Genomic DNA, 24583 nt, shown 5'->3' with positions numbered 1-24583 from the left:
ACATAATCCCATACTTCTTGCAGGCTTTGTTCATTTCTTTTTCTTCTTTTTTCTTTTGGTTTCTCTTCTCGCTTCATTTCATTCATTTGATCCTCAATCGCTGATACTCTTTCTTCCAGTTGATCGAGTCGGTTACTGAAGCTTGTGCATTTGTCACGTATTTCTCGTGTCATGGTTTTCACCTCTGTCATTTCGTTTATGACCTTCTCTGCATTAATTAGTCTAGCTGTCAATTCTTCCCCTTTTTTTTCAAGATTTTTAGTTTCTTTGCGCTGGGTACGTAATTCCTCCTTTAGCTCTGAGAGGTTTGATGGACTGAAGCCTTCTTCTCTCATCTCATCAAAATCATTCTCTGACCAGCTTTGATCCGTTGCTGGCGATGGGCTGTGCTCCTTTGCAGGAGGAGATGCGCTCTTATTTTTTGAATTTCCAATTGCCCTGCTTTTTCCCCATCTTTGTGGTTTTATCTGTCACTGGTCTTTGATGATGGTGACGTACTGATGGGGTTTTGATATAGGTGTCCTTCCTGTTTGATAGGTTTCCTTCTGACTGTCAGGACCCTCAGCTATAGGTCTGTTGGAGATTGCTTGAGGTCCACTCCAGACCCTGTTTGCCTGGGTATCAGCAGCAGAGGTTGCAGAAGATAGAATATTGCTGAACAGCAAGTGCACCTGTCTGATTCTTGCTTTGGAAGCTTCCTCTCAGGGGTGTACTCCACCCTGTGAGGTGTGGGGTGTCAGACTGCCCCTAGTGGGGGATGTCTCCCAGTTAGGCTACTCAGGGGTCAGTGACCCACTTGAGCAGGCAGACTGCCCCTTCTCAGATCTCAACCTCCGTGTTGGGAGATCCACTGCTCTCTTCAAAGCTGTCAGACAGAGTCGTTCGCGTTTCACAGGCTTCTACTCCTTTAGCTGAGCCCTGTCCCCAGAGGCGCAGTCTACAGAGACAGGCAGGTTTCCTTGAGCTGCTGTGAGCTCCACCCAGTTCCAGCTTCCCAGCGGCTTTAGTTACCTACTTAAGCCTCAGAGATGGCGGGCGCCCCTCCCCCAGCCTCGCTGCTGCCTTGCGGTTAGATTGCCGCAGACTGCTGTGTTAGCAAGGAGAGAGGCTCCGTGGGCGTGGGACCCTCCCGGCCAGGTGTGGGATACAATCTCCGGTGTGCCGGTGTTACAGCGCAGTATTGGGGTGGGAGTTACCCGATTTTCCAGGTGTTGTGTGTCTCAGTTCCCCTGGCTAGGAAAAGGGACTCCCTTCCCCCTCGCGCTTCCCAGGTGAGGCGATGCCTCGCCCTGCTTCAGCTCTCGCTGGTCGGGCTGCAGCAGCTGACCAGCACCGATTGTCCGGCACTCCCGAGTGAGATGACCCCAGTACCTCGGTTGAAAATGCAGAAATCGCCGGTCTTCTGTGTCGCTCGCGCTGGGAGATGGAGACTGAAGCTGTTCCTATTCGGCCATCTTGCTCCGCCCCAATAGCAGTCTTTAAAATGCAAAGTGTTCCCTGACTAAAGATACTCATCTAATACCTAATAGATCCAAGAAATGGGCATCTTCATAACCTAAAGGAATGGTCCTTCTGGTCTACCAGGCTCTGCTCCCACCAGCCTTGAAGCTTAGAAAAACCAAGAGGAGAAGCTGTGCTCCTGCAAGGATCTCACCATGCAGTATGGGCTGGATCCTTCCTCAGTGGGGCCCAGTGGCTAGGGCTGTTGGATGCACTCCATGCCTGGTGGCCCTCTGCGCTTATTCATTCCCTCTCTGAGATTGTAAATGCTTACTAGGATGGGAAGAGGAGCCAGCAGCGGCTTAAGCAATCCCCTTCTCGTTCTGGTTTCCTGGAAGTGACTTTACCCAGTCTTGGACCCTTAGGCCTTTCCTGTATTTCTCCTTTGAAGGAAAATGGCAGCTGCTGTGTTTTAAGCTAGCTATTTGGAGTGGGAGGTGTACAAATTCAGTGGAGCTGCTTTCCACAGTGGAATCTGTGGCTTAACCTCATTTCTGCATTATTGAAAGTCCTGGTATGGCCCTGTAGTCATCATAGAATTAAGAGGAAGACCAGAAGCGACTGTGGAATGGGAGGTGTTTTCCAGCACAATTAATGTGAAATAGAATACTCACACAACCTTATTCTAGGCACCATCATGACTTTCTAGAGCAAGAAGCTTATTCTCATTTTAAATTCATGGTCCCCTTAGAGAATCTGATAGAAGTTATGAATCCTCATTCCAGAAAAATGCACTGATGTAAATACACATAAAGCATCAGGGATTCAGAAATCCATAATATCTGCTCATAGGTCAAAGGTTAGGAGACTTGAATCTTATTGGTACAAAGGGAAAAGAAAGACAAGGAGTAAAGAGAAAAGAAAAATGTTTGGGAAATACACCAGCAACATGGGTGTGTGTGTATTTCTCAAGACAGATGTTAATGTGTTCATACCCACATTAGTGTTTGAATGTGTGTGCACATCGGCTGAGGATCTGGTTATTATGCAAATCAGATTCAGAGGGTGTGACATTCTGGATTTCCAACAAATTCTCAGAAAACATCCCTGCTGCTGACCCATGGACCACATTTTGAGCAGCAAGAATGCGTATTTCACTTGCAATCTTGTGGGAGGATGTTAGCTTTGAAATTAAAAACATCAGGCGTTCACTTCTTGAGGAATGCTAAAATATCTAAATAACAGCAAATGTCTGATAGAGCTGCAGAGACTTAAACGTGGAATGTTTTTCCCAGTGAGACTTACTTGGAAGGAATGTATCCGTGAGCGTGTGGGCTCTGAGAGTCCCAGGCCTGGCATTCCAGTCCAGACATGGTCTTGGAAATTTTGCCATCATAATTTTCTCCACTGCAATGCATACATTCATCTGGACAGAGTGGGAAGGAAGGACAGAGAGGAAGAAGAAAACTGAAATGATGAAGCAAAATAGAGAGTAAAAACCAGAATCCTACTCGCTTAAGTGCGACTTGCCCCTCATTCTGATGTAATTCACAACAGGCACTCGGCAATAAAATTGGCAATAAGTACTCAGGATTTTCTAACATAATCCAAATGTCATTTTCCTTTTAAACCGTAGCATTCACATATTTTAGTCAATACCCCCTCAACTATCGTAGTCATGACCAAATGCAGAATTTCCATGATGCCATGTCCTTAAACCAGGATGCGCAGGCCAGTGGGGAGCCAGGGGTGCATATATTCTCAGGAGTCTACGTTCTCCATGAGGAGTTTTCAATATTTGGCATCTTCATTTCAATAATGATCTTTACAACTTTGTATGAAATTATTCTGATCATTCCATTGACTACTGAATGAGCTGGCACCTTCTCAGGGTTTTAGTCTGGAGTTTTTGTTTATGCTCATGACCTCATGGAGAACAATATTCACCTGAAGTGACAGCGCTTCTCTTTTTATGTTGTTGAGAAGCATGATTGGCTCTTTTTTTGCAAAATTATTTGCAAACTTAAACTTTGATTCAGAATTATTGAAGTAACATGGTGAGGCAGAGTAATATGTGACTTGAATTTTATGGAGTACTAAGGAAAACAGGGGCAGACTTAATATAAAAGTGATGCATTGGTGGCACTTAAGGGCAAGTACCTATAACATGGTATACAAATAAAGGATCCCTGTGATTCAAATAGGTGGAAGTGATGTTGGAACTGAGTTGTCACACAGCACCACATCCACACTGTCACACAAATCTCACCTTTATTCATTCCCTTTTGCACTAACAAATGCAGCCAGAAATGTGAAATGAAGACAGTTGTTTTTGGTAGGGTTGGTTTTTAATTTTTTAGCATTGACCTTTGAGGTGCACTATTAAATTGGTCAGGCCATGAAAATAATGGATTGCTGATTTTAAAACTGGTTCCTTGCTTAGCTTCAGCAAAACAGCAACGTTTACTGCATCAAATGTATATTGTTTATTTGATTTTTATTGATTTTGTTGTCTTATTTTAACTACTTAATTGCAAATCTGTCTTGGGGTTAACACTGTGTAAGAGTTTTAAGCATAAGAAGTTTGTACTTAGAGTTTAGATGTAGTTTTTTATTTGTACATGTTGATACAGCATTTTAATAAAAATAATTCAGGTCGACTGGGCACGGTGGCTCACGCCTGTAATCCCAGCATTTTGGGACACTGAGGCAGGCGGATCACCTGAGGTCGAGAGTTCAAGACCAGCCTGACCAACATGGAGAAGCCCTGTCTCTACTAAAAGTACAAAATCAGCCAGACTTGGTGGCACATGCCTGTAATCCCAGCTACTTGGGAGGCTGAGGTAAGAGAATCGCTTGAACCTGGAGGTGGAGGTTGTGGTGAGCCGAGATCGCACCATTGCACTCCAGCCTGGGCAACGAGAGCAAAACTCTGTCTCAGAAAAAAAAAAATATTCAGGTTAATTCTGGGGGTCTGAACAAAGTTTAGCTCCTTCCTGAGAGGTGAATACGTTACTCAATTATTAATAATACCCCTCTGGGAAGGGGCTTTGCAACAAATTATTTTACAGGGTGAAGGGCAGAAATGAAAACATTTTCTACAGCCACTCCTGACCTTCACACTCGGGAATGTTGCAGTAGTCATATCTCTGTTCTGGATCAGTAGTGTAGCACCAGGGCCCCTGCCCATCGTTGTCCGGGTTCCTGCAGTAGTTCTCCTCCAGTCCCTCTGAAGGGTGTGTAGCAGGTGAGAATCTGGGGAGGATGGAAAAGAAGCACTTAGACTATATTCTAAAAATCAGCTTGCTATTAGCAAGGCAGAAGGAGACACTCTTGGTTCCCATCTGAGATTGTCATGCAAATGCATTTCAGCTGAGTCCTGCAGCATTTGTGTGGCCAGATTTTCAATTTCTCTATTGATAGGCTGCTTCTGGCACAGTAGCTAATATTACTATTGCTACTGTGACAGCCAAGTCTTAGAGAGTCAAAGTATTTTTATTGCATAGTCAGGAGAAATATAAAGGCCTCAAAAGCCTGCCATGGTCTTAATTCATTCCAAACACCTGCTTTTGTCAGTTACCTTTCTCCCTGTAAAAATTCTCGTAGTTAATACCATGTGAACTATGTATGTAGTTTGTCCATGTGAACTATGTGCCAGGAATTCCACTAACATCTTTCTACACATTCTCTCTTTTAGTCCTAATAACAAAAACCATTTGAGGAAGGTGTTATTATCCCTGTTTTACAGAAGAGAAGACTGAGTGGCAATGTAAAACAAAACAAAACAAAAGTTGCCTAAGCATAAATAGCTATGAAGAAGCAGATCAAGAATTCAAAGTTGATCTGTCTGATTCTAAAATCCTAGTTTTCTCTGAAATGCAGCTTGAATTAATGCGGGATGGAGGAGGGAGTTAAGCTTATTTTTAATTCTAGAGATGAGTTGCTGTATAGAGACAACCATTTAGATGAAAATCACAAGACCTGCAGTCTAGAAAGGCAGATTTTATTTCTGGTTCTTCTGTGAACCTATTTGGGGTAACCCCACCCCCGCAAGACCTCAGTTCCCTCATAAAGATGAACCTAGACTACCTCGTAAAAATGGCCCAGAGTGTCTCCATGGCCCTTGATTGTCCCTGACTTCGCCATTTGGTTGAATCAGTTTTCATTATCTCATGGGGAATATTCGATCTGCTCATCTCATAGGGATATAGCAAAGGCAATTTGTTGAGTGTTGGGGGGAATGGATAAAGGTGAGTAACAGGCACTAAGTTCCTATTTGATAAGCGTCATTACTGAGAACTTAATGCCACGTAACACCAAACTGGGAAAAGTACAAAAAATGCACTAAAATAAATAATAGGCAAGTTGCGAGATTTGAATTTCATGTATCTTCATTTTCATTTTTATATTTTATTTACTCTTTTGCTCCACAATTTGAGTCAAACATGTGATGAGAGTTCTAACTCGATATGTTTACTTCAGTCCCAAACATAGTCATCTTTGATTTTTTCTCAGATTTGGCCTAAAACTCATAGTTTCATTGATTTTGTTTTTAACTAGGCATTCTTCCATGTCCTAGGTCTTCAAGAAACCTCCATACCCAAGGAAAAATAGAAAGTAACCATGTTCTACTATGGTGCTATAAATAATTGAACATCGACATCAAAAAGATTCTGTCTGCTTATTCACATATTCTGGTTTGAATTAAAACTGATGAAATTATCCTAAATACAGTTGATCCTCTGTATCCATGGGTTCCACATCCACAAATTCAACCAACTGTGGATGGAAAAGACTTGAAAAAGATGAGATAAAATAACAACATGACAATAAAACACAATACAAATAAAAACAATACTGTATAACAATGATTACATAGCATTTATATTATATTAGGTATTGTACAAGAGAAGGTATGTAGGTTATATGCAAATACTGCACCATTTTATATAAAGGACTTGGGAAGCACGGATTTTGGTAGCCACAAGGGTCCTGGAACCAATCCCCCGCAGACACAGAGGGACAACTGTACAGTAGATGAACACGAAGATGAAAGGGAAAGTCTTACTTAGGTCTGTGGGGAGAAGTAGAACTCCATTTTTGACAGGTGATGCCATTTTTTGTTTTGGACATCGTCCCTCTGTAATTCTTTCCATTCCCAGTCTTGCACTCTGAAAGATACACTGAAGGGAAGTCCACACAGTGGTCAAAGTCTTTCACAAGACACCACATGAAGGTCTGCAACAGCACAGTCACGTTGAGAGAAAGATCTCATGCACCAGACCCCTTGTTTCTGCTTTCTAAAAGATCATCTTTTGTATCTGCAAAAAGGCTGCAGTAAACCGATCCATTCCATACTTCGATTCATATATTCAAATGCTACTTATGAGCTCTCTGTGTATCCAGCCCCACCAGGATGCTGGGGACACATGGGGCACAGTGCAGCCAGAGGCTTGGCCGTCATGGAGCTCACGTTCTAGTGGAATCAGGCAGGGGGGTTACAGGAAATATTCAAGGAAACAATATGAAATGAGATCACTTCATGATGATGCATGTTACATACATGATGAGACAGAGTGAGAGAATGGGGAAAAGGCTTTTTAGATGGGGGAATGGCAGGCTTTTCAGAGACTGAAAGAGATCCAACCCACTTCTATTTCTTTAGGCTCCCAGTGATATGAAAAAGTGCCAGACAGGGCTATAAAATTGTGGTCTACTGTAAATAGTTTGCAGTAAAAGTTCTCAACCAGCATCCACTCAACCAACTCACCAGTTAGCCAATGGGCCCTCTCCTGCCTTTAAAACAGTCCGGTGTCCACCTGGGTCCACATGCAGCTGGCAGGTGTTTGCTAGTGTGACCACCCGTGTCTGTTCCCCCTACATGAGTTATGTGCTTACAACGAGTCATTTCTTTGCATTTTCCAACTTTCTTACAGTTATATTTAATTAAAGATGATCTAAACTGAGAAATGAATGTGAAAAGAAACAAAGCTCTTTTTTGTTTTGTTTTTTTAAACTAAATTAAATGTTTTTAAGGAGTTGAAACATGAATCATTTAAAAAATTGCTATCAAATCCACTGAAGGGCAACCCACTCATATAGTTGACTATAAAGCTTGAGGAGGAACTCATAAAAATCTAAAGGTTTTACACATTCAGATTGATTAATAAATGTCGAGATATGGTCCACTTCAAAAATAAGGAAAGTGATGATTGTAGATGTTGCACTAGAGCATAGTTTATGCAGGAAATGCACCAGAGACCTACTGGTGACCCCATATTCAAAGAAAAAAAGCCTCTGCTCTACATCAAAAGGTGTCAGGTACACTTGTGTTTTCAATGAAAATATAAAATGTTTAAGGTATATTTGAACCATCATTTAAGGTTACCCACTTTAGCCGTTTTTTAATTCATTGATCCATCTCTTGGGGAAAGTACTCCTAACATACCTACAGCAAACTAATGCTTTTAACCCAATACTACGTATTATGATTGCAAGTACATCTTCATTGGGAACTCAATGCTATGTGTTATGATTGCAAGTACATCTTCATTGGGACCTGGTATTACAGTAGACATAAGACACTCATCGAAAGTGTAAACTCAAAGTACTTTAGGAAAGGGAGGTCTAGGGGTCAAGGAAGATTTGCAAAGGAGGTGATGATTGGGCTGACACCTAGGAGATGAGAAGGAGCTGGCACAGCAGGACAAAGGTGAAGAGGGTCCCAGGCAGGAGGGCGTGTGCTTGGAGTGGTGAAGGAACAGAGTTAAGGCCAGTGTAGGAAAGTTTAGCAAGCCAAGCAAACAGCAGCCGGGGGTTACTTAAATAAGGCCGGGCCCTAGCACATTTGGAAAGTCTTTGGGTCTTGTTTTAAGGGCACTGGGAAGGGCTTTAAACAGGGCAGTTACATTTCTAAGAGATCACATGTACAGCTACAAGTAGCCCCAACCAGTGGTGATAGGGTCTTGGACTCGGTGAAGGCAGTGTGGCTAGTGGCAAGTGGCAGAAGTAAATGTGATCTAACACTGTTCCTGGCAAAAACCTTGGCAGGTAAGTTAGGAGCAGGTCAATATCCCACAGCAAAGAAACAAGGACCAAAAAAAATTGACTGACTTTTGACTTTTCACTTCTCTTTTGTTTGTATGTACCCACCGGAGTTTATATAACCTTTTGCTGCCTTCTGTCACTTTGAAAACAAGCAAACTAAGCCTTCAAACTTCAGACTTCAAACTCAACCTACAGTCATTCCCATGTTCCTTCTGGTTAACAATTTACAAATGACATATTTAAATATTAGCATTTTGTAGACAGAATCAGGCTTTTTTTAAAAAAATCTGGTACAATTAGGTGATCCTATTTACTTTACTGCTTGCTTGCTACTTGTAAGAACTAATAACTTCACCAATAAAGTTTAGATTTAATCTGTACTTTAGTCTCAAGAATTAGAGATAAACAGTGGTAAGGAAGGAAGTACAATGCATACAACTAATGAAACCTAGGAAGATGAGTTAATGCGTAGAAATAATTCCAACCCAAATAAATACTATTTAAAATGCGACTTGGAGTTTTGCCATGATACTAGACACAATATGGCAAATCATCCTCAAGAATACAAGAACTAAGGTGTTTCCAGTCCTCTTTAACACCTGTGATGCAGAATATTTGGAGAGCTAAATTGTTATTATTAACGGTCTTAATACCTGGCCACCAACACAGTGTAGGAAACAGTTTTTAAAGTGTCATACATCCCTTCAAATCTTCATACGCTTAATGAAACATTTGCACATCTAAGAAGGCATGCAATTTCTATTGAAATCCTGTCTGCCTCTTATTCTAAACAGGGGGACTATTGACCCACATTTTAAAATAAACTATAGAAAAGGAACTGTAACTTTTGCACATTTTTAAAAGACAACATTTAAGAAATCTGAGAAAAATATAGACCATGTCTCCCAAAATGTGAGTAAGAATAAAAATAAGATTTGTGTCCCAATCCAAATGTTTCTGAGGATTAAAACACCTCAGTATTTCTATTTTACAAGACTTCGTCCAGACATTAGGGCCCAAGGACCATGGTCACCCTGCAGAGTAAGAAGCCAAGATCAAAAGGAATTCTTAGATTTCCCATCTCCTTGTTAAATATAAAATAATATTTCAAAAATCTGATTTTCAGGGTCATAGAGGTAGAAGTGATTTTGTAAATCCAGTCGTTTCATGTTTTGAACAACAAAAAATTAAACCCAAGAGGTGAGGTAATATATTCAAGCTCACATGGCTAGTTAGTAATCAAATCCTGTCCTAACTCAGAATTCAATTTTATGACCCCATAGTGCCTTCCTTCTCCAGTCTCATAAATTAGAGATAGAATAGACAAGGAGGAAGAGTGGGAGGATGGGGAGGACAGAAGGAGGAGGAGGAAGAAAATGTACTCACCTTTCTTTTCAAATAAAATGACATCTCTCATCCTAATGACTAGGGAGGACTTCCTGTTTTCAGCCATTATCACACATTGCTGCTCTTTACTGTGATATTGGAATGATCTGCAGAAAAAACCAGGAAATCCAATAAGTGTTTTTCTTTATTTAAATAAAACAAATGTTTATTAATAAATGATGTGATACATGCTAAAGATCATTGAATCTCTTGATGGACCAGGGAGTTCAGAACTGCTGCCTCTTTCAGTTATTTGGGCATGGCATCAATGAAGTACTGAACAAAATACACCAACGTGGCAGTAAATCTTGTTGTCTCATGCCCCTACCTTCCCTCCCTCATAATTTTCTCTTTCTTTCTGTTTCAACTGCTTTAATTCTTCTTTATTCATCCTCTTAGTTTTTGTTTTTGGGTTGGAAAGAAGCAACTCTGGTTGCTTTGAACCCATTCCCCAAGATAGTCCATCTCCATGACCTACCAACTCTGATCAGTTCCCCTGAACCTCTGCTCCACATTCCACCCCACCCTGGCCCCTGACCCCTCCCATCTCCATCCCGTGGTCCTGCCGTGGGTGCTCAGTCTGCCATCCATAGTTACTTTCCCAGGCCCATCACCTACATAAAGTCTCTACTTTAGTCAACTTGATCTCTTAATGGTCCCCCTCAGAAGCTGCAGGGCCGCATCTTCCCCTGCCTGCCTGGTGCTTGTCAAGAGCTCTCTCAACTCCAAACCCAGCTCAGTTCCCAGCTCCTCCCTGAGCCTCCGCTAGCTGCCTCAGCCTTAGGCAATGTTCTTTCTTCTGGATCTGGGTAGAGCATGCATTGATTATGCCTGTACCTCACTTGGGCTGTCTTTTTTTTTTTTTTTTTTTTTTTTTTTTTTTTTTTTAACATTATTGCAATACCCCACTTGGGCTGTCTTTTTATTTTTATTTTTTTTTAACATTATGTCCAGTTTCTTTGACTATACCTTAAATACTAAAGGGCAGGCACTGGATCTTGTAACTATAAGTCATTGCTCAGATCTATCTAGGACACTTTCATTCACATGATCCTCAACAAACACTTACTGATGATCATGTTAAAAACTGGAGCTCAGAACAATAGCTGCTAATGTTTATGTCCGGTGTAAAAACAAATAACTTCCTTTTAGGGTATTTTTCTAACAAAGACTCCAATAAACCTTAACAAGAAGCTGTTAGTATGGCTTCACATACTTTGAGCAAATACAGTTCCAAACTCTGATTCCATCAATTTCTCTTTCCTCTTAAATCGTCAATACATTTGTGAGTAAATTACTTGCCATCTGAATTACAGATTTCTGGGTAGGTGCAACGACAGTGGAAATACCTGCAGGTGAATTCTTTCTCCTCCTCACATTTTGCTGCACATTCTTCTATGCTTCCTGCCCCCAGCTGCTTCTTAGTGATGCTGAACAGTGAAGCCCCCTTGGTATTCACATAGTCATCCAGAGGCTCTCCTTGACCTAGAGATGGGAGATCCAAGTGGAACAAATGGTCAGGAAATCAATGCCAATGTCTAATTGTCATGACTTCCTTTTAAGCTATTTGGTTAGCATTAACCAAATAAAACTTGCTGTTTACTGGGAGTAGAATGGGTAGCTATGGATCAAATGTTTAGTTAAGGACACAGAGTCGGGCCTGTGGACATACATAAAGATGGCAACAAAAGACACTGGGGACTACCAGAGAAGGGAGAGAGGGAGGGAAGTGAGGGCTGAATAACTACCTGTTTAGTAGGTATTGAGCTCACTATCTGGGTGATGGGATCATTTGTACCCCAAAGCTCAGTGTCACACAATTTAGTTATGTAACAAACCTGCACATGTACCCCTGACTCTAAAAGTTGAAATTATAAAACAAAGAAAAACAGTTTCATTAACAGATTGCAAGATAGTAAAAGATTAACTGGATTGATAAACAGGTTAGAACTATGGAACAACTATGTTACCACATTAATGGAGATAAATCCTTAAATAAGAACAAATTATATGTTTGCCATGTCATGAGAGAAGAGTAAGGCACCACTAGTGGCAGTTGTATTACCAAGATTGATGTTGATTTGTTCATCCCTGGGTAGAAATGGAACTTGGAGGCCATTGTTTGATTTCTTACAATATGTGCTTTGGTTCTGACACTGTCACTTTAACTGGTGGGGGGCATCCTCTGAATGGTCCCCCTTGAGATACATAGATTTTGGTGCATGGATGATGTTGGAAATAAATAAGAACTGAACTAAATTACGTTACCACCTCGGACAAAAATTGGGCAAAACACTGGAGGGTAAGAAGCTCCCCAGCAAAGAAGGCCATTTTTGTACTGGGCTTCCTACAGTCACACAACACTACTAATTGGGGAGAAATCAGTTTCTCCAAGGTGTTGACAGGTCTCTGGATTTCGGAGGAAATTGTAAAAAAGCAGAACCTGGTACAAATACTGGTCTTGGTTTTTCTTTGAGATCAAATCTGAGACAATGAATCTGTCCGAAAGCTGCTTTCTGCCTGGTCGTGGCAGAGGGTGGCCAAGGGGGCCTCAGCTGTGCTCCCACCACAGGGCTACAGAGTGTCCCCTGTCCTGAGGCTCTTCCGGACATCTGGCTGAGCTTTGGCAGCTCTATTCCAAGCCTGGAGATGCCAGCTTCATCCTTGGCACAGAATGCTAATAATTTTCACAGGGGTGAGAGGCCAAAAGAGGCTAATAAAATGAAGATAGCCAAGCTCTACGGAATTAGACAACAGGACAACCTTGACCACTTTGAGAGGTGTGGTGGGGGCCGCAGGCAGAGGGAGTGGGTTACTGAGGGACTGGGAGAGCAGTGGAGGCGGCAGCAGGAGACAAGCCTGACTCTGAAGACAGCGAGCCCTCCAGGGAACATGCGGTCAGGGGAGGTTCTGAAAGATGGCACACTTCAGAGCGCATTGGTTTGTATGCTGCTGACAAGTATCCAGTAGGAAGGCAAATGAACAGATTCTCACTCTCAGAAAGGCCGGTCCTGACCTCCTGAGGGTTCACAGAGCACAAGGGGCAGGACAGGGAGGGGGATGCACCCTCATCGATTCACGCAAAGTCCTAGGCCAAAGTTCCCCTGCTCCCCACCTCTGGGACTTTGTCCTTCCTCAATTTAAGATGCTCCAGGCTGGAAAAATGGATTATTGAGCAGGAGTTGGCTGATGCATTCTAAACCCAATCCACCAAAAAGCACTTGAGAGATGTATCAAAAGATCGCAAAGAAATAGATGCTTTAGGCCCGTATCCATGTCTTCACCCTGCACTTTCTGTCAACTTGAACTCTCATTTCCAAGAAGAGTTGTGTTTTGGTTACTTCTACAGCTCAGAATGTGACTTCAAAACACACCATAAATCCACAAAGTGTGTCCTACAGTGAGTTAAGTTAAACTTTCTGAAGAGTTTTTTTAAAGTATAGCAGAGCAGGCTACAACTGATGTTCAAAAAAAGAAAACTTCCATTTATTTCCCCCTTCAATTAAGTTACCTCTGTGTCATGTTATTATGCTTCATAGCACATCACTGCTGAGATCCCCTCCCCAGCTCCTGTTCCTAGGAAATATCCCAAATCATAATCAAACATTTTTCTTTTTAATTTGAAATAATTTTCCCCCATTTTTTTTTCTCTTATTCACCTCTAGGACTCATGTGGCAATAGGATTTGATAGGGCTTATTTGCTGGCAAGGAAACATCAAACAAATCTTTTAGTGGAAAAACACATTTATATTATAGGTAAAATGTAGATGTATATTGCTACTGATGCAAATGTATTTTATTAATGCTGTGAGAATTTCTTCCTCACTGTGGTGTGTGAATGTGTATGCATATTTGCATGTGTAAAAGACTTAGTAATTTGTGAAATGGAACATGTTTCTCCACTTCCCACTACGCATGGCTGTAAAAGAAACTTTTTCCTCTCCCCGGGCATTCCAACATACTGGAAAGATGATATATCCACAGAAAGCCTTGCTTTCCAAAAATGAGAGAATGTGCCCCCTAGGTTGGTTAAAACATATGTTAATCCTATGGCAGAGAAGTTTGTTGTAGCCTTTTGGTGTAGCCCACTGATTAAGTTCATAGTGATCTATGTTCTAGTTTCCATGGGCTGAAATATAATATTCATACCCCCCAACACACATTGATTTCTTACAAAAGTTTCTTTGTTTAATTTTCTCCTGCTCTGTATTTTCTTTGATAGTTCCTTGAATGGCTTCTACCAAATTCAAATGTATTTGGCTCTAAAGTGTAACTTGTAAAATTTTATCTGGTAATTTATAGATTGAATTTCAAGTATGTATACATTATTTACATGAAGAACTACTAGCAAATCATATGATTCTGTTTGTATGAAATGTTCAAAAATGGCAAAGATATAAATACAGAAAGTAGATTAGTGGTTGCCAGAAGCTGCAGACTGGGGGTAACAGCTAAGGAGAATGGAGTGCCTTTTTGGGGGTATGAACAGTTTAAAAATGTATTCTGATGGTGGCTGCACAACTCTCAATATATTGAAATCCATTGGATTGTATGCCTTAAATGGGTGAATTCTATATGTTAACTATATCTCAATAAAGCTTTTTTTTTTTAAAAAAAACTACTAGAACATGGTTAGAATATTCTTTCAAAGGCTTAAACAAAGCTGAAAAGTGAGAAGAGCCCTAGATTCCTTCTGGGATACCTGGCTTAAATCCAGGTTTCTTTATTTTCCTGATTTGAGAATTTGGTCACTGAGCAAATAACATGATTTTCCTAAGTCTAGATTTCTTTGTTTATAAAATGAGGATGAATATGCCACCCTATCTAAACCACGAGCTAAATAAGCTACTGTTTGTAAAGAACACACACTCACACTGACATTTACAGACAGGTATGTATAGATGTATAAAAATGTGGGGACCTAACCCAAGCACTAAGTGAGTATTTGTTGAATCACTATCTGCATACAGCATCTGGCAAATGGATGCGTGTAATTTCTCCAGGGATAAGCAGCAAACGCATACCTATGGAAAGCCTTATTCAGGCCATAACAAAGAGAGAAATGCTGAGTCCCTGACCCCACCGCCACCATGAACTGGTGAGGGAACAGAATATATTCAAAGAGATATTTCATTGTTTTAACTTGCAAGTGAGGGGAGCATGACACCGTAACAGAGATGATATAAATTAATCAAACTGAGAACGAGGCGAAGAGCTTAGCCGTCCTTTGCATAGTTAGCTACATTGGCTGTTTTTCAATTAGACCAGCCATTATGTGGGGGCACTCATTTAGATTTGAAAAATCACCCATTATTTTCTCTGCCCATTCATTCCAGCACACTGACAGTCTTCACAGGAAAATTAAACTTATGTCTTGAAGAATTCCTCAATCTTATACAAGATTTTCAACTGGGAGTTTCATGAATCAAAAATTAAAATAATTGCACATAAAGCCATGGCATATGTATTTTTACTACATTGTGGGAGAAAAAATAATTATTATAATTAAAAAAAAAAACTATGTCTTACCTGATTTCAGAAATAAAAGAAGTAGAAGAACCACTTCCTTATGTTCCATTTTGGGACTGGCCAGCAGTGCCCAGAAAGTGTGTCCCAATCCCAGGATGTTGTTGACTTACATGAGAGTAAACGCATCCACAAACCAGATAGTCAAATTAAGTTAATTATTCTCTCAGAGACCCACGCCACTGGCTCAGCAGGGTTCAAACATTACCTTGAATAAAGGGTCCTTACAAAATGTTTGAGGGTGGAATCTGCAATAGATGCTGGGAAGTGGTGAAAGCCATCTGCCCCCTCGGTTGCTCCACGCTGCCTTCATGTCTCCTTACTCCTTCCCTCACCCCTCGTACTTTATCTCTCACAATTACTCTTGTTTCCTCCCCTCTTCTTTTATTCCCTTTCTTTTGGAGAAAATAAAATCATAAAAGTATCTCACATTTGCTGGTACCTTCCGTGACGAGACCCTCTGCCAAGCACTGCACGTCCATAGCCTCCCTCAATCTTCCCAACAGGCAGTGCTGTTCTCATTCCTGCTGTTCCAGGGATGGGGCTGAGGCCCTCCCCCGAGGTTGTGTGGCTACCCAGGGGTGCAGCTGATAGACACAACCCTTTCAGGTCTTAGATGACAGACTTAAGTTAGGTGTAAACATTAATATCTCCACATCCTACGCCAAATGATATAGAAATTACAACATAAGTGAAAATATTTTATTATCTTCAAAATTTCTTTATTCCCAGTGAATTCACATGTTTTCTGTAATTATAAACTATGTTATAAGACATCAATCTTTCACCCAAATGAACGTATGGCATATTATTATATTCTCATTCTCATGAAATAAAGCAAGAGTGGTAGCATTAAGTGAAAAACGTCTATGTCAATTTTAAATGTTGAATCTGTACTTTTCCCTGACTTAAGGCTAGAGCGACCAGGGACTACATATGCTTTAAAACTTCTATTTTAGTGTTCAAAGATATTTAGGAATAATCCAATTGACCTCTCTGTTTTAGATGTGAAATAAGGACCAGAAAGCATCGTTCCTGTTTCCAGGCAGTGAAATTCCTTCTTATTCGTTAACTAGCAAAAGAGTAGAGATGGGAGCCCAGTGGTCTTGGGTGGAACGTCCTGTGGAATTCCCTGGGATTGAGGAACCACGCAGAACCCTCGAGAAGAAACCACGTTGGGCAATAAGAGGGCAGCCCCATGTGAAGGACAGGGGGGACCTAATCACATTTCCTGATTTCCTATTTTAGCCTCACTCTCCTCTCTCCTCAAATTCTTACCACTCCCTTTATCCTCTCTGACTCACCTCATGGCCCAGTTCATTAAAGGGGACAGAAGATGGAGGTAAGTTGAGAAACCAGCAGTGAACACACGTTTTATTTTTAATGTGAAATGTCTCTTAGGGGGCTTATGTTGGGTGTGCTTTAGAAAGTACTTTGGAAAAAAAAAAAAAAAACAGACTCTACTAATATATAATGCTTCCAACATGTATTTACTTCCACTTAAAATATTATTTTAGCAGTTCCTCTTGGATAAGGCACCTTGGGAATGATGTTGTCAGAAATTCTATATCCACATAATTTTCTTTTCCTGTTGTTTTGGTTTTGACTTGGGTGGTGTTGGTATAGCTCTTGCCCAACTTTCCCCTGGTAGTTGCTGGATGCACTCAATTCTACAAATGTGATTTTGTAAATTAGTTGCCCTCGTAGTAGTCTCCTGGCTGTACATTCTTCCCTACCTTCATAATCCATCAGCATCGTGAAAGCACAGAGGGATGTTGAGCAGAGCTCTGTGCTGGAGCCACCACACTCTGTAGCCTGTGAGAGAGGAGCAAAGAGGAATGAATGCGTTGCTCAGGTATAGACAGGGGTGGGTGCCTAGACGCTTCTGCTGTGGCACGGCCCTTCCTGTCCAGGGTAGGCATGAAGCAATGGACTACTCCAGATTGTGCATAGGAATCCGCACTGCACTCTTAGAGGGATTTTTGCTCTAAAGATAACTAATTCAAAATAAGGCGCTTTCTACCTGAAAGAATGTCATGAACTGAGAAAAGACATATATATAGAGAGAGATCTCTGTGTACTACGATCAGGTTGCACATATTCTGAGATTTATGTATTCTTATTTAGTTCAATTCATTATTTATTGACACTTACTGTGTACAATATTATATTAGATTCTTTTAGGATTACAGTTGACCCTTGATCAACTTGGGGGCTTGGCACCCTGACCATACAGAGTAGAAAATCCAGGTATAACTCTGACTCCCCCAAACCGAATTACTAATAGCCTGTTGTTGGCCAGCAACAGTTACTAACATGTATTTTGTATGTTACATGTATTATATACTGTATTCTCACAATAAAGTAAGCTAGGGAAAAGGGAACACTTGTAAGAAAATCATAAGGAAGAGAAAGTACATCTACGTACTGTTCTGTATTTATCCATACAATAAGTTTACACTGCCTATTTACAAGATGAATCATCTGTCTGAAATGGAAGCAACCCCAGCTGCAGACCTCAGTCTCTGTTACATATCAGGCAGATGAGGTTTTTCTTGTAATGTCAAATGTCATGACTTTTCTCTGCTTCTTGGGAGCACTTCCAGCGTCACTAGTGCCACTTCATATGGATCCCACGGTGTTATTCAAGGTTTACAGTACAGCACGAAACAGGAGGAAAAATACATGCGAACAGGGAGAGGGCACTTTTTACTGTGATGCACACTGGGGATGAACTGTTCGTGCCGGGATGTTGAGCATCACAGCAGGTTTTTTTTTTTTTTTTTTTTTTTTGAGACGGAGTCTCCCTCTGTCGCCCAGGCTGGAGTGCAGTGACCAGATCTCAGGTCACTGCAAGCTCCGCCTCCTGGGTTTACGCCATTCTCCTGCCTCAGCCTCCTGAGTAGCTGGGACTACAGGTGCCCACTACCTCGCCCGGCTAGTTTTTTTTTGTTTTTTTGTTTTTGTATTTTTTAGTAGAGATGGGGTTTCACCGTGTTAGTCAGGATGGTCTCGATCTCCTGACCTCGTGATCCGCCCGTCTCGGCCTCCCAAAGTGCTGGGATTACAGGCTTGAGCCACCGCGCCCGGCCACAGCACGTTTTAAGCGGATACTCGCAACACCTGAGCTTGTTGCAACAGCAACAGGAGGAGGCTACGAAATTATTACAGTAGTATGGTATGCACTAAGGTTAAATGTATGCAGTTACAATTGAATACTGCATCTGTATGTTTATGTACACTTCTCTCAACTGAGAATAGCACCATATACGATCTGTGAGTGTTTGTATATATAAGATTTACTAAATTTTTACTTTTGCAATAGTTTTGTATATATTTTATGATAGTAAATAATAAAATAGACTAGGTATCTACATATATTTTATGCATTCATGACATACTTAACTTTTTCTACTTTTTTTTGATATTTCTAGCTACATGGTTTGTTTTTGAGTTTTTTTCAAATTGTTGCAAAAATTCCAAAACATTTTCTAACACATTTATTGAAAAAAATCTGTGTGTAACAGTTCAGACATGTGTTGTTCAATGATCAACTATATGTCTAAAAAGTGCAAATCAGTCTCTAACCTTCCCCAGCCTCTGTATGCTAAAGTAACTACAGAAAACTTTCAAATGCAAGATGTGTGGAGATTCTGCTGCTGCACTTGTAGCAGGCATAAGAACATTCAAATAGGCTGGGTGCGGTGGCTCACGCCTGTGATCCCAGCACTTTGGGGGGCCAAAGAGGGTGGATCATGAGGTCAGGAGTTCAAGACCAGCCTGGCCAGCATGGTGAAACCCCATCTCTACTTAAAATACAAAAAATTAGCCGGTCATGGTGGCGTGCTTCTGTAGTCCCAGATACTGGGGAGGCTGAGGCAGAAGAATTGCTTGAACCCGGCAGGCGGAGGTTGCAGTGAGCCGAGATGGTGCCATTGCACTCCAGCCTGGGTGAAACAGCAAGACTCTGTCTCAAAAAAAGAGAAAAGAACATTCAAATAAGATTGGAGACAAATTGAATTTCCTTAGCTCTGCCCTGCATAAGGCCTGCAATCAAGATCCACTCAGGTCCTCTTATGAAGGAATAGACGTCTCTTCCAGCATTAAAATGGTAAATTCCTTGCAAGTATTTACGAAGAAAGTTATAAACACCAGGAAACGTCAACCTCACCAGGAGGTGAGGTACAGTTCACCCTTCCGTCTCATCTGAAGTGGAAACTGCAGCCAAGTCACAACTTCCTAGGTGATGCATGTCCATGAAAGCTGGACTGCATTGCTGGCCTGACATTTGCACCTGCCAGCTCCTTGCCACCCCCACTTTCCACCTTCCTCCAGCCCAGGCTCTGCTGCCTGGGAACTGCCATTCTAGGACAACTTATTTCATCAAAATGAACATCTCTGCATAGCCCCAAGAGAACAGTATCATTTCCAAATGGAAATAGCAAGAACTTAATTAATCTACTAAGGACTCATGTACAGCATCCCTCTGTCATGGTAAGGGTCCTCAGAAAGTTTATCTGTGCCCTCCATGTCAATGTGCAGATTGTTTTTACTGCTGTTTTAGTGTATTAGGGCATATCAGTGAGGAGACTTGTACTAATTAACCTGGAGGTGGCTCTTCTTTCTTTAGTTGCCCTTTTCCACATGTTAGCCTTTGTTCTTCTGTCCCCAGGACCATGCAATGAGATGCTTATCAGCCCTCATGTCCCGTAAAGAGATAGCAGGCTATCTCTCAGTTAGCACAGTGGTTAAAATGTAATCCACTAGGGGACATTTTCTCTCCCTTTCTTTTTTTCATTTTCTTTTTTTTTTTTTGGAAACAGAGGCTGGCTCTGTCACCCAGGCTGGAGTACAGTGGTGCAAACACAGCTCACTGTAGCCTTAACCTCCTGGATTCAAGCGATCCTCCCACCTCAGACTCCAGAGTAGCTGGGACCACAGGTGTACGCCACCATGCCCAGCTATTTTTTTTTTTTTTTTGTATTTTCTGTAGAGACAGGGTTTTGCCATGTTACCCAGGCTGGTCTTGAACTCCTGGGCTCATGGGATCTTCCTATCTCAGTCTCCAGAAGTGCTGGGATTACAAATATGAGGCACTTGCTTGGCACTAGGGGACACTTTCTAAGTGAGACCTAACTCATTCGGGGCTCAGTGAGGTGATATTTTCTTAATTGAATTGTGCTTGAAAAAATCTAGGTATCTATTCATCTTTGAAAAAAATTAATTTTCATTGGCCATCTCCTCATCATTAATAAGCATGGCCGTGTTACATGCTTAAGACAAATATTAGCAGAGAAGAAGACAGTCAGTCCCAGATAACTTAGTAGCCGGCATTGAGGCAGCACCAGGACTCCCCAGAGGAGAGTCGAGGGTCATTCTGCCCTGAGGTCCAGACTCACCATGGATAAAACAGAGACGCACCAAATCATCCTTCCCATCTGTCACATTCATTGTTCTCTAAGCCCATACAGAAAAAAAAAAAAAAAAAAAATCTTATCTCACAGTATGTCAGGGAGATAAGTCATGTAGAAAAACATTAAAATCTTTTCAGGAAAGCAAATGAGCGCACAGAAAAACCTGATGAAATCTGAGCAAGGTCTGCCGACTAGTTTCTGATATTGTGCCAATGGCAACTTTCCGGTTGTAATCATGAACTATAGTTATGTAAGATACTGCCTGAGGGAGGCGGGGCCGTAGGCACAAAAACCTCTCAGTACTATATTTATAACTCATTGTGTTTATACTTATTTCAAAACAAAAATTATATGTATATATTTATATATATGGATACATGTATATATTTGCATATACATGTGCCTATATTTGGATACATGTGTCTATTTTAGAAGAACCTAGGATGATGTAACTGCTTTCATACTAGTTAAGAGAATTCCCAAAGTTCAGGGAAAGTCTAAAGTTATAGAGTTCCTAACTCAGGGTGTAGAAGTCAGATTTTGACTGATTCTCATGAGCTCCTGGGATGAGTGGGTGGGACAGAGAGGCTTCACCACCACCATGCTCCCTCCTTGGCTGGAGACCAGATGGTTAAGCACTGATGGGTGCTAGAGAGCAGCAGCCCCCAGTGTGGGTCCAGAACCTAGAGGCTGGAGTAATTCATGCCTGCTCCTGCCTCCCAGGTATTCAAGGGAAACCCACCATCTCCACACACCAGCAAAACACCAGCAAAACAGAGGCCCCAAGTAATGACTTCTCCCTTCTCATCTCATCCTGCCACCTGACCAGCTCCTGGGCTCCTCAATCCAAAGTTGGGGAAGAGAGAAGGGAATGTCAGTGGAAACCACTTTTGCTATAAACGCTCATCCTTCAGATGTTCTTTCAGTGGGTACAGTGTTTAGTGCTGTGCTAGGTGCTGGGGAATCAAGAGTAAATAAGAGACCATCTTTGCCCTCAAGGAGTCTTCGGTCTAATGGGGTTGGGGCAGTGCAGGTCTGTAAACTGGAATTGTAAAAGTGAAGTGGCCCAGGTCCCATCTGTTGTAGTGGTGCACAGAGAGACAGTCTTGAGAGGTGAGGAGATACTTCCCAGAGGAAGTGACATCCAAGTTGAGACTTAGAAGACAGCCGGAAGGATGAGAAAGGAGAAGAATTCTGTGGAGTCCTAATTAGGCAAAAGGAATCAGGCTGGTGGCACTGAGAGAAAAAGAAAGAGAAACCAAATAAGCTATAAGTTTGCCTTTCTTCACGGTCCAGGACCATAGACCTCCTGCACAAATAACTCACAATCTTCCTGTGCCCAGCTGTTACCAGGCCCTCAGCTGATAGAAAAATGCAGGTTATCCCACTGCAACCTTGGCGTTATCAATACTGCACAAAGCCCTCTTCAGCACGCAGCACAAGCAACATCCTATAAACCCCCCAGCAAGCCTTTGTCTCTTGGCATTCAGTTCCTCTCTTGCTGGCCTGCCCGTTGCTCCCTTGCAACATATTTTCATACTTTCTTTAATAAATCTGCCTTTCTTTATCTACAACTGTCTTGGTAAATTCTTCTTACTGCCCATGGGATACTGGCCTCAGACAGTTGCTTCACCTGCCACACATTCTTTAAGCAGAAGAATATGAGCAGGATTCCAGAGGCAGGAGGAGAAGGCAGATGAGAAGAATTTGGCTAACATGGGGAAATGGTCCAATTGTGCAGGCTTCTCACTCTGTTTCAAGAAGTTTAGACTTCAGCCAAAGAAAGGCAGGGAATACTGTTACTGAAGGCTTTTAAAATCCAAGGGTGGCTTGATCCCTCTGATTGCAGCATAGTGAGGAGGTCATAGGAGGTGAGAGATGAGAGGGAGTGAAAGAAGGCAGTGGAGAAAGAGAAAAAAGAATGTATTAGGGGGATATTGAGAAAGTAGAATTGACATGATTTTGTGACTGATTGAATGTGGGGAATGAAATCAAGTATGCTGCCTGAATTTCTGGCTTGGACATCTAGTGGATAGTGGTATCATTCATTAAGAAGGAACATATAGGAGGGAATAAGATGAAATTGCCTGGGGACAATGTTATGTTTAGGAACTTGAGAAAACTCAAGTGGAAATTTCCAGAAGGGAGTTGGATATTCTGGTCTAGAACAGGAGTTCGCAAACTATAGCCCATGAAGCAGCCCTATTTTTATAAGTCAAGTTTTATTGGAACACGGCCACACCCATTCTTTTACTATTGTCTGTGGCTATATTTGCACTACCTTAGCAGAGTTGAGCAGATGGGACAGAGACAGTACAATGACCAGCAAGCCAATACAATATTTGTTATTGTCGCTTTACGGAAAAAGTTTGCCAATTCCTGGTGTACAGCCTAGGAAGTAGGTCTGAGCTGGAGATGTGGAATTAGCAGTTGTCAGCACATAGGTGGGATTGAAGCAATGGGGGTGGACAAGCTTGCTCAGAGAGAGAAAAAGAAGCCTTGGGGTAAAGCCCTCAGCAACACAAAGACCCAGAAGAAGAGAATTCTCTAGAGATGACTGAGAACAATTAGCCAGAGGGGAGAATTGACCGTGTGAGTCCAGAGAAACCAGCGAAAGTGAAATTTGTAAAAAGGTGGGAGTGGTCGTGGGTACCAAAGACTTGTGAGAAATCAAGTGAGATGTGTCCTGTGTGTGCCAGAAGGTGAGAGCAAATGAGCCCAGCATAACCTGAATAATACCAATCTCAATGGCCCAGGCTCCCAGCAAAGTCTACTCTGGCTACCGCTACCACTAAATATATGTAAAACTCAGGAAAATAGCAATTTTAATTAAATAAATTCCTGACCTATCTCTGTAATACTCCCTTCCCAACATTTTTGCCTGCGTACTCTTTGATTGCCTCTTCAATAATGTTGTAATATCATATTCTATGAGAGAAGAGAATAATAAACTATTTTGGCTCTAGTATTTTATTGTTGATAGATTTAAATTTTTCTTCTGGCTTCATAGCTCATGATTGATAATGGAAGATAAGTTTTCAGGTTTCTTGGCACACTTAGGAAAACCTTTATCAAACTATTTTTATGTATGAGCGGTAAGATTTGGAATAATTCCCAGATGGGATGAGCTAGACTCTTTTCTAGCTTTGTACATTTCTATTTTTCTTATTCAACTTTTATTTTAAGTTCAGGGACAAAACTGCAGGGTTGTTACATAGGTCAACATGCGTCCTGGGGGTTTCTTGTGCAGATTATTTCATCACCCAGGTATTAAGCCTAGTACTCGTTAGTTATTTTTCCTGAGGCTCTCTCTCTTCCCATCCTCCAGCCTCTGATAGGTCCCAGTGTGTGTTGTTCCCCTCGATGTGTCCATGTGTTCTCATCATTTAGCTCCCACTTATAAGTGAGAACATGCGCTATTTGGTTTTCTGTTCCTGTGTTAGTTTGCTAAGAATAATGGCTTCCAGCTCCATCCATGTTCCTGCAAATCCACATGTCATATGACACAATCGTGATGTAATCTATGGTCTTGCATATTTACGTTACACCACCAGGTAAGTCGGCACAAGGGAGGTTAAGACTATTCTGAAATCTGTTTTACACAGGGACAGCTAGTAATAACATACATAGAAGTGGCTCCATACCACATAAATAAATCCCAAGGAACCCAAACTCAATGACTCAACTCAATTCTTCTTTTGCTGGATCCTCAAAATGCCCACATCATCTCCACCACCACCCAACATGAGGGTAGAAAGAGATCAGAATT

General features: G+C 41.6%; 1 protein-coding gene across 1 annotated transcript in view; it reads right to left on the bottom strand.

The window, feature by feature from the left end:
* The window catches only part of LOC111550287 (plasminogen), a 59458-nt gene extending 43949 nt beyond the window's left edge, over positions 1 to 15509 (bottom strand). Inside the window, exons 1-6 of the mRNA XM_023223618.2 lie at positions 15404 to 15509; positions 11223 to 11358; positions 9874 to 9980; positions 6509 to 6623; positions 4556 to 4695; positions 2746 to 2866 (exon numbers count right to left, since the gene is read on the bottom strand). Coding sequence (XP_023079386.1) covers positions 2746 to 2866; positions 4556 to 4695; positions 6509 to 6623; positions 9874 to 9980; positions 11223 to 11358; positions 15404 to 15452 — 668 coding nt within the window. The 5' untranslated portion in view covers positions 15453 to 15509. The remainder of the gene's footprint in view (positions 1 to 2745; positions 2867 to 4555; positions 4696 to 6508; positions 6624 to 9873; positions 9981 to 11222; positions 11359 to 15403) is intronic.
* Between the last annotated feature and the right edge of the window lie 9074 nt (positions 15510 to 24583).

The sequence above is a fragment of the Piliocolobus tephrosceles genome, chromosome 5 (genome assembly GCF_002776525.5).
Source record: "Piliocolobus tephrosceles isolate RC106 chromosome 5, ASM277652v3, whole genome shotgun sequence".
NCBI classification, from domain to species: domain Eukaryota; kingdom Metazoa; phylum Chordata; class Mammalia; order Primates; family Cercopithecidae; genus Piliocolobus; species Piliocolobus tephrosceles.
The sequence above is the reverse complement of the archived record's forward strand: the minus strand, read 5'-3'. Positions and strand labels throughout refer to the sequence as shown.